This window comes from Podarcis gaigeae (assembly GCF_964106915.1).
Source record: "Podarcis gaigeae genome assembly, chromosome: 3".
In the NCBI taxonomy this organism is placed as follows: Eukaryota; Metazoa; Chordata; class Lepidosauria; order Squamata; family Lacertidae; genus Podarcis; species Podarcis gaigeae.
The window spans coordinates 36,927,748-36,938,623 of NC_139680.1; the positions used below are offsets into that span (position 1 = coordinate 36,927,748).

The 10,876-nt window shown below is 42.1% G+C and overlaps 1 protein-coding gene across 8 annotated transcripts in view; it reads left to right on the forward strand.

Annotated features, from left to right (window-relative positions):
- Positions 1–10,876, forward strand: part of COL19A1 (collagen type XIX alpha 1 chain) — a 191,974-nt gene that overhangs the window by 168,008 nt on the left and 13,090 nt on the right. For 6 of the 8 annotated variants that reach the window (XM_083730075.1, XM_083730076.1, XM_083730073.1 and 3 more), the window contains 7 exons: positions 2,782–2,826; positions 2,922–2,984; positions 3,505–3,540; positions 3,671–3,715; positions 6,736–6,906; positions 7,315–7,381; positions 9,317–9,445. In XM_083730075.1, coding sequence (XP_083586201.1) covers positions 2,782–2,826; positions 2,922–2,984; positions 3,505–3,540; positions 3,671–3,715; positions 6,736–6,906; positions 7,315–7,381; positions 9,317–9,445 — 556 coding nt within the window. Of the gene's footprint in view, positions 1–2,781; positions 2,827–2,921; positions 2,985–3,504; positions 3,541–3,670; positions 3,716–6,735; positions 6,907–7,314; positions 7,382–9,316; positions 9,446–10,183; positions 10,472–10,876 lie in introns of those variants that run through there. The other 2 variants (XM_083730078.1, XM_083730077.1) reach the window with 1 other exon arrangement.

The following is a 10,876-nucleotide window of genomic DNA, read 5'->3' on the forward strand; positions in this document are numbered from 1 at the left end:
GGTAGCGGTGGCTTGTTTGTTTTTAGACTTTGTAAAATGGCATCCTCCCCGACATTTCGTAAGGCGGAAGTGTGCACATCTGAGGTCATAGTGTTGCAGGTTTCTCTGACACTGCAAGCACCTGCCAGCGAAGTGGAGGGTCAAATAACTGATTGTGGCATTGCAGTGGTACCTCGGGTTACATACGCTTCAGGTTACATACGCTTCAGGTTACAGACTCTGCTAACCCAAAAATAGTGCTTCAGGTTAAGAACTTTGCTTCAGGATGAGAACAGAAATCGTTCTCCGGCTGTGCTGCAGCAGCAGCAGGAGGCCCCATTAGCTAAAGTGGTGCTTCAGGTTAAGAACAGTTTCAGGTTAAGTACGGACCTCCGGAACGAATTAAGTACTTAACCCGAGGTACCACTGTACAATTACCATAGGAGATGTTTTGGAGAAGCGAGAAGCATAAGACGCAGATATGTGGTTTTTAGCAGTGGCCGCACAGTGGCTACAATGTATAGTTGCAACCTAAGTCTCTAGAACTGGGGTAGGGAACCAAGGGCTGCATTCCCTTAGGGGCAAATATTCAGGGGCCACTTGCCAGTGGTAGCCGGGGTCATGGGCTAAAGTGGGTGGAGCAATATATTACTTATGTTTATAGGCTGCATTCTAGACATATAAAAACCAGAGGTTTCTACACTGGCACCATCTCTATATCCTGAATCCAGTCAAGCACACATTCCAGACAGACAAAATATCTTGCAGAGAGTGCAGAGTCAGGCAAAAGCACTTGAGTAAGGTGTGTGGCCTGGGGGAGAGTCCCAAGAACTGAATAGAGGTGATGCATTTGGCCCCCAGGCTTGATGTGCCCCACCCCTCCTCTAGAAATTCTTTTAGAAACCCTCAAAAAGCTTTAGTGTAGATAAAAGTAAATCCACTGACGTTTTGATTTGTGTATTCATGGTCCAGTGGGAAAGAAATGCATGATTTGTTATTTAAACAAAGAAACAAAAAAAAATCTGCAGTCTCTGTTGAAAAAAGAGCCATTGAAGCTTTAGGATAATGAAGTAATTTTATGCAGATTAACTTATTACTCTTGGAAGAGCTCCCATGCAGTTCAGGAATTGCTTTTTAATTATGAAAGTGTATCATGATTTTTTTAAAAAAAGGCAGCCAGTAGTTTATACAATTTTCATTAAGTGCTTTTGTAAACCCATTCAGTTTACTGTCTAGTGAAGAACAAAAGATACTAAATAGTTTAATTTTGGCAACCTCTCTAAAATAGTTAAATATCCTGAAAAAATAAGGTAATTTATCTACTCTGGCTAAGATTAAATTTATACACTGCCTCAGACATTAAAGATCAGTAGTGAAGCAGACCCTTAGGTTAACCACAAATGTTCATTCCTTATGGGTTTCCCAGTGGATATGTCCAATGTCTTGCTCTATAGTAGAAATATTGTTAAGCATTCTGACAAGGATGCTCACATCAACCTTGTTATGCTTTTTAATAATCAAGTCCCATTAATACAAATATAGGTGCTACCCATTTGCACTTGACAACTTCCCTGTCTTGTTCCTTGTTGACTTCCGCCATGCAGATCACCTCACTAACTCCAGTGTCTTCTGCCTTTGGCATGTGACCAGACTTACTTCTCCAATTGGCATGTCCTCTCTCTGTCTCTGCTTTCTCTAAGAACTGCATTGTTTTGGAAATCTCTCTATTGTAGAATTCCTCTGCTCAAATCATCACCTGGTTGCTTTCAACAGCTGCGTCTTATTGCTTCTGTGGCCTCTCAGGCTGTTGAACACCTTTGGAGTAAACTCCCCATACATTGACAGCTGTCAAGGAGAAAGGGTCTTACTTAGTTTTCTCTCTGAATTACTAACCTTTCATGGAGTTCTTTCTTGATATTACAGTGGTACCTCAAGTTAAGAACATAATTCGTTCCGGAGGTCCGTTCTTAACCTGAAACTGTTCTTAACCTGAAGCAGCACTTTAGCTAATGGGGCCTCCTGCTGCCACCGCGCCACCGGAGCACGATTTCTGTTCTCATCCTGAAGCAAAGTTCTTAACCCGAGGTACTATTTCTGGGTTAGCGGAGTCTGTAACCTGAAGCGTATGTAACTTGAAGCGTATGTAACCCGAGGTACCACTGTATAAAGTAGGAAATAGTAACAATCTTACAGTGTAGCAGCTGTTCTCAGCCGGAGTGATGAGACATCCAATATGCTGGATATATCAAGCACAAGTCTTGGGGCCCTAGGTGGTTCCTCCTTTCCCTGCCCACACAGGACAGCACTTTCTCTTCTGCTTTTCTTCTTCAATGTTCTTTTGTTCTTATTCTCTCTTTATTTTCTCTCTTTATTCCTTCTTGGATTAGCACAACACTTTTTCTCGTGTCTCATTTTTTCCCCCTCATCCTCAAAAATAAAATGACATTCAAGTCCCTGAGAGGACCAGTGACATCATAATGCTTCATTATAATGTGAAATGTCTCCAGCACCTGCAGTCAGTATGTAGTCCTTTCCTTAAGTACCACTGATCTGAATTCATTTTTCTCCTTTCACCCAAGTAGACACTTTCAGGGTGGGAGGCTGTATTTGCCATCTGTCTCGAGCTTTGTCAGAACTCACAGGGTTGGCCCAAACATCCGTCACGTGTTTCCCATTGTTGTTGGTAGATATAACTTGGCATATTGGGTATCTTATTCACCTCAGCTGGTAAGAGCATTCGCAGTGAATAGCCAATGTTCCTTTTCATATTCTTAATAATCTTTTTTTCCTTAATTTCCACAGGGAAAGCATGGTGCTCCAGGACCACCAGGGATCCCTGGTGAACCAGTAAGTGCACGTATCTTTGAGTGCTTCCTTGCAGTACACTGGCATGCTTGTTTTCTTCAGTTGTCAGAAATGTGTTATTCTTTTGTTACCTTTAGGGTGAAAGGGGCCCTGTTGGAGATATTGGCTTTCCTGGACCAGAAGGTCCAGCTGGAATACCAGTAAGTAATTCAGCATACTACATGCTAGTGCAGAATTTCCCAAACTTGGGTCTCCAGCTGTTTTTGAACTACAGTTCCCATCATTCCTGACTATTGGTCCTCTAGCTAGGGATGATGGGAGTTGTATTCCAAAACCACCATTTTCCTTTCAGTGTGTCTCCATCCCCGTGTTATTCAAACTTCTTCCATTGTTTAAAACAGCCACTTTTTTCTTTTCAGTGTTTCTCCCTTCTCACTGTACTTAAACTTTTTCTCCCTCTTCTATTCCCCAACTGCTTTATGTGTGAGAGACAAAGAATGTGGAGCCCTCAATATGCCATAGTTTAACCTAAGACGTTGTTTAACTGCTATTTTGCTTCATCCCTGCTTTATTCGAACTTCTGCCGTTGTTTTAATCAACCACATTCCCCCCTCATTATCTCTCCCTTCTCACTCACATGCCAGTCATATACAAGATATGTATAGCTTATAAGAGACCAAATGTATTTTGTAATAGAAAGATCCTTATTATTTTTCCTAGGGCATCAATGGAAAGGATGGATTACCTGGCCCTCAGGTAGGAAAGCCATGGTTTGTTCAATCTGGTTCTATGCAAATTATAATTCTTCTGCTTTGAGCCACAGTGGAAGATCAGTATCTCTCATAGCTAGAGGCTTGCATTCTTAAGACTGTCTTCCCTTTTCCAGGGTTTATTGGGTAAGCCTGGTGACAGAGGTCCCAAAGGAGAACGAGTAAGTTATATTTTTACATAGAGGTTTGGTTACTTGAATTTCATCAATTTTGTCAAGAACAGGGTGGTGCAGCATTTCAAATATTAGCAGCCTCTACTCTCAAATCGTTAGCAGTACCGTATTTTTTGCTCTATAACACGCACCTGACCATAACACGCACATCGTTTTTAGAGGAGGAAAACAAGGGAAAAAACATTCTGAATGAAACAGTGGATGTATCATTTTTGTGCTTCATGCTGTGGCCACAGACATGTGATCTGATGGTGAATTTGGGGTGACCCAATGCAAAGATCCTGAGGATCCATGTGGATCCATGCTTTTTAACCACATTTTTGCACCATTGCAGCCCCAGGCAACAGTGGGTGCGTGATTTTGGGGGGGGGGGCAGGCTGTAGCCATGGACATGCTATGTGATCTGATGGTGAATTTGGGGTGACCCAGTACAAAGAACCTGAGGATCCATGTGGATCCATGCTTTTTAACCACATTTTAAGTGGGGAGGGAAGGAAAAACACAGAACGGACAAGGAGCACGAGAGGGGTGTGCAGAGAAGCAGCTGGCTAAGAATGCAGGAGAGGGGTATAACGGGAGGGAGGAAAGGAAGGCAAAAGTTTTCCCTCACCTACCCACCCAAGCCAGCCAGCCAGCCAGCCAGCCAGCTCTCTCTCTCTCTCTCTCTCTCTCTCTCTCTCTCTCTCTCTCTCTCTCTCCCTCTCTCCTGCATGTTTTCAGCAGCACCGGAGCACAGAGACAACACTCTGCTTTCCCCTCTGCTTGCCTGGAGGGGAGGGGCTTTCCCTGCTCTTTGTTCCGTTTGAGCAAACACAGCAAGGAAACAGAGGAGGGTGGGCAGTAAGACCCTGAGGCAGAATGCAGGAAAGCAGCCGCTTCCTCTTTTCAGGTTTCCCTTCTCCGAGACGCGCAATTTGATTTTTGCCTGGTTTTTTTTGCCTCCCCTCGTGCCATTTGGCTCCAGGAACCACACATTCGCTCAATAACACGCACAGACATTTCCCCTTCCTTTTTAGGAGAAAAAATCTGCGTGTTATAGAGGGGAAAATACGGTAACTAGAATTATACTGTGGGTTCGTTGAATGTTAATCATTTGTAAGTATTTTGGACTGTTGATTAATTTGAATGGTTAGATTGCAAATGTTTTAGCTTTGCTCCCACTCAATATTCTGTCATAACTATTTAAACTCTAAATATGAATACCTTGTAGATTCAATTAGTCCAAAATTGTATCACAAGTCATAGGAGTCCTTGAACCTGAAATCTCAATTATAGTTAGTAGCAAAGATTAAGCTAGTGGAAATCAAACTGATTTAGAGGTCAAATTGATTGGCATAAAGGTTTTCAACCTTTGCCTGTGATACTTAATTTTCTCTCTGCCCTTTTCTCACCGCATCCATAGTTAGTTACAAAATATGTACCATAATTTAAACGAGTTAAACATTTTATGAAATCATAATTCAGTACCACTTTTCAGGGGGCAAGTTGTCTTGCTTATTTTTCCCACCCCACTTTATGTTCTTCTAATGTATATTTGCTGTACAGTTTGTGCTTTCGATGCACAGTTGGAGACTATGGAGAGGAAAGAAACATTTGTGGCCTTCATAGGAATCCTTCATTACGGCTGCAATTCTGTACTCAGTGGGACTTACCGTACTTCAGAATAGGCATGCATATGATTGCACAGTAAATGTCCAAAAGTATACAGTGGTACCTCGGGTTACATACGCTTCAGGTTACATACGCTTCAGGTTACACACTCTGCTAACCCAGAAATAGTGCTTCAGGTTAAGAACTTTGCTTCAGGATAAGAACAGAAATCGTGCTCCGGCGGCGTGGCAGCAGCAGGAGGCCCCATTAGCTAACTAATGTGGTGCTTCAGGTTAAGAACAGTTTCAGGTTAAGAACAGACCTCTGGAACGAATTAAGTACTTAACCCAAGGTACCACTGTATTCACAAAGCTTTAGATTAACCGTTATAGCAGACTAGCAGTTCATTTTTAGGATGCAGTTCTTTACAACCAAAGAAAATGAACAAGCAGATACAGATATGAAAACCATTATTGATTAGACTTCCAGTATTTGATTTATTTTTGTTCCTCAATGAATTAAATCTTTGTTAATCATTTGCCCCCATGAGAACTAAATAACCTAATCCTTTATCACCAAGGCTGTACATAACCCCTGAATAAGATTGTTATTTTTTCAAACCTGAACCCCTGTACATTATGGGAATGTCCATACCGTATGTTTCCTTATTACAATGGTACCTCAGGTTAAGTACTTAATTCGTTCCAGAAGTCCGTTCTTAACCTGAAACTGTTCTTAACCTGAAGCAACACTTTAGCTAATGGGGCCTGCTGCTGCTGCCACGCTGCTGGAACACGATTTCTGTTCTCATCCTGAAGCAAAGTTCTTAACCCGAGGTACTATTTCTGGGTTAGCGGAGTCTGTAACCTGAAGTGTATGTAACCTGAAGTGTATGTAATCCGAGGTACCACTGTAGTTTGTTCCATGTATATTCTTTACATCAGAGTTGGGAGACCTATAGCTCTCCAGATGATATGGGCTCCAACTACCAACCATCCACACCCCTCAGCATGGCCAGTGGTCAGGGATGAGATCAGCTGCAGCCTACCAATATCTGGTGGGCCACAGGTTTTCCCATACCTGTATTTTCATGGTCTCCCTTCATCCCAGTTTCTCATTAAAAATTTTCATTTGCTCTTCTGTTTCCTTTTCACTGTTATTTCCCTTTTTCATTTTGGGTGGGTGATCAGACATACAGCATTGGCCGCAACCCATTGTTCCCTGGACAGTTTTTATGGAACGAAGAAAGGCTTTTTCATGTAAAGTATCGCAGCCTGCTATAAGGAATCTTTGAGGGTTTTCTTTGCATATCATGTTGCAGTTGAATGTGATCGTTTTCAGCGCTCTTAACTCAGCAGTCAAGACAAGAAAGGGTCACATAGACAAAGGTGACAAATCATTGTCTCTGTTTTGCACAGGGGGATCAAGGCATACCAGGAGACAGGGGCCTGCAGGGCGAAAGAGGAAAGCCAGGCCTTCCAGGAGAGAAAGGGTCTGTAGGGCCCATGGGCCCCTCAGGGAACAAAGGGAATCCCGGATCGCCAGGGCATAAGGGCCCTCCAGGTTCACCAGGTGTCCCAGGCTTACCGGTAAGGTAATTGGCTCTTGAAGTGAAACACATGTTTCTAAGCACAAGTAAATTTATAGTTGTTGCAGTCTTCTCCGTTAAACTATAATTTTTACAAATGTTTGTATAGGTGACGACCATTTTAGGCACATCCAATTGACACACAATCACTGATGCGCAGGTCCTTTTGGACCCGGAAGAGGGCGGAAGGGGGTGGAAAGGAGCAGGGCTCTCTTATGCCTGCTCCGCTGATGCTCACAGGGGCCAGGAGTTGGACCCCCATGCAAAATGGGGTGAGGAACAGAACCTCCCACTCCCTATACTGTTCCAAAGCTCTTAATGGACACTGAAAAACAAAATTTGAAATCCTGTTTGCCTTATTTTGATTGGACAACACCTATCCTTACTTTTCTTTCCATGTCTTTGCCAGGCTGACTCAGTTTCATTTGAAGAAATGAAAAAATATATCAGACAAGAGGTCCTTAGAGTTTTTGAAGGTGAGCAAATGACGTATCAGAAAGCATGATGTCAAGAAAATGACTACAGTAGTAATATTTGCTTTCATCTGTGATTTATGTACCCATTGTACATAGCATTCGAGGGGGGGGGAGAGAATTCAGCTGCACTTATACAAGTAGTTTAAGTGCGCAGATTCTGATTAATTCGCCCACTGTGTACACTAATGGCCTTTAGATTGCTACAAAATAATTGTTATTATTTCCACCTAAATGAGTAAATGTTTCAATTAGCAGTTCAATGAGGAAAGGCCGTGCCTTTGGTGGTGGTGCATCTGCTTTGCATGCAGAAACTCCCTAGTTTAATCCATGGCCTCTCTAGGTGGGGCTGTGGGAAAATCCCTGCCTGAATGGAACTCCAGAGAGCTGTTGCTGGTCAGTGGACATAACAGAGCTAGATGAACCATTGGCCTGACTCTGTAGAAGGCAGCTTCCTATGAATGTCAGACAACAAAGGGCAGGAAAGAGCATCGTAAGGCACTTAGTAGACCAGACCCATATGATTGTGTTTTACCTCCAGGGGCAAATGGCAGCAGTCAAGAAGACAATACAGAGGGGCAGATTACAATCTCCCTTCCCCAAACAGCACTGTACCCAATTGAATTTCCGCCCCAATTCTCTGGCTGTTGTTAATGTCTTTAAACGTAACGTGATCCTAATCATGTATCTTCTTCTTCATGGCTAATTTGTCCCTGCAAAGGCAGATAGCACAGCCCCATATAGTTTATCCAGGGGTAGTCAACATGGTGGCCTCCAAAACTCAACCAACAGGGCCAGTGGTCAGGTATGGCCCAACATAGAGGGCACCATGTTGGCTAATTCTAATCTAGTGCTTTAAATGTTAGCACCAGAATCTTAAAAAGAGTGCAGAAACCAGTGCTTTTTTCTGGGGGTACCCAGGGGTATGCAGTACAGGCACCTCCCCCCCCCATGAAGAAAAGCACTGGTGGAAACAATGTAATAACCAGTGCAACTTGTTCTCTGTGTCATCATCCCCCATTAAGAATTTAGATCATTTGGATCATTTGAATTTTGTGAACCACCTTCCAAGTTATTCCAATATAGAGCACACATGACTGTAGTAGTCTAGACTGGCTGTTACCAGTCATTGTTGCCTCCTCTAAGAAATGGTAGTGCTACAGCAGCAGCCTTAGCCCTAAGCTGGAAAAATACGTCCTTGGCCAGGTGCTGCCACTTAAGCACCCTGGAATAATGACTGAATCCAGAAGCAGTCCCAAACTGCAAGTCTGATCTTTTGTGGGCAGCACTGTCCTATCCAGAAACTAGAATATGTTGTGCACTTATTCCTGAAACGGGTGGTGCCAAAAAAAAAGACTACTTCTCTTGTCTGTCTGTTTACTTACACTGAGTTCATTCACTGACCTCTTTAGGATCAGATGGGTAAGGGACATAAATGGCCTGCTGTGCGTACCTATGTGCATATCTGTATGCCTGTGCTGAGTCAGGGTTGGGGAAGGAGAGGGTTCAATCAGCGTCAGGACACAAGGACAGGAGATGGTGGAAGTTCTGTGATGGGATCTCTCGCCCCCTTTTTTAAAAAAAATGACAAACACATCTGCATAGGTGTCAAACTTGGATCAAACCTTTGGTACTGGGGGAAGTATGGAGCTTAAACTCTATTCCCTAACCATTTTCCTGGTTGAAATTACCTCCTGAAGCTGCTGTTTACCCCATTGCATACATTGTACATGACTGCATGAACAGCACCAACAGTTTGGTTGTTCAGGAAACTGGAATACCGTATTGCTATTGAAGTTGATGGATGAGTAATAATTTGAAGCTCAGCTACTTTTAAAATATTTGGTAGAATGGAATGGTGATCCCTTGTTTTAAGTGTGCTCATGCATCTAATGTAATTCATGCTTTTTGTTTGGTTTTTTATATATATAACTGAAGAGAGGATGGCTCAGTTTGTATCTCAGCTCAAATTGCCCGCTGCCATGCTTGCTTCCCAAACTCATGGGAAACCAGGTCTTCCAGGAAAAGATGGGCTTCCTGGGCCACCCGGAGAACCTGGACCTCCAGGTAGGGCTTCCAAAACAAATGCCTTTCTATGTATTTTATTTAAAAAATGTATCTTCAGAGTTGGGTGGACCTATATACATTTAGCTTCCTAATGATTAACTTTTAAATCCATACTACTGTTTTCCAGACTAGACCAATATATTAACACGTAGTAGGTGTGTGTTTTTGTATATTAAAAACTTCTAATCAATGCATAATAATCGTAATAACTTTTAACATTACGATACTGATTCACACCTTTCCTAAACTTGCAGTACTCAGACCAAACCTAGTCATGAGAGCATCATCTCACAAATCAGTTATTTGAGCTATAGAGTATGTAGTCCTGTGGCTCCAATCTGTAAAATTTGAAAAATTAACGTATAAGAAGGAAATCTAAAACTTGAACTTTACAATGCATCATTCTTATTGCAAATCTAATTGTATTCACATTTTCATAATTAGATTTGCAACATATCTAGCATACATTCCTTGTCAGATTGTAAAAGACAGTGTGCATTGATTAACTGGGTGGGGGAAATCTGTGATTTATTTGTATTTGTTCAGCCTCATCCAGATGCCAGTGAATCAGACCTCCTCAGTGTGTATCCTTGACACACACCCAATATTGCCAATTTAGATTTACAGGAAGAATAATTAGAACACATGCTGTAAAAATAAAAATAAAAACAGGGGCGGGATAGTAAATAATGAACCATATATGAATATAGGTAGTTCTTAATTATTATCTTTTGTTAGTTTGGTCTGCTCTGGAGTCAGAGCAAGTCAGACTGGAGTGAAGAACATGAAAGCAAAGCTGAAGAAATGTGGAAACGAAAACCCTGTGAGAAGAATAAAGGCTATAGAGGCTGATAAGAGCAAATCCTTGACTGAAGGTTGAAAAGTGTGATGGGCTCAGAATGAGAAGGAGCAGGAGGAAAGGATCGAGGAGAGCCTTACAGGGGGACTTCCAGAGATTTTGTTTTTAACCACAAGTGGTTTGCTCATCATCTAAATATGCAAATTGTTGTAAATGGTCGACTTGAATGTCTCTGCTAAGATTGTTTTCATGAGGGTCACGCACAGTGGGTTGTTTTAAGATGTAACCGAGAAACAAACCAAGCTATAATGTGAAACTCCTTCACGTCGGTGTATTTGCCAAAGTGAAGACTTGGGGAACTACATTTCATGGGGAAAATGTGTGGGGCAGGGTGGTGGTGGTGGGGAGAGATAAAGCTGCTTTTACCGCTTTAGTTGTAAGGAGATTATATGGTTGCTGCTTGTATATGACATACCCTCTTGTATGACATATGACACGCCAAGAGCAATGTGATTTTTAAAACATCAGAAGGAACCATGCATTTTGAATCGCAAATCATTATATATTATTAGAAGAAGATGCACCTATGTAATAAATATTTTACCATTTCATAATTCATTCAGAAATCTTTC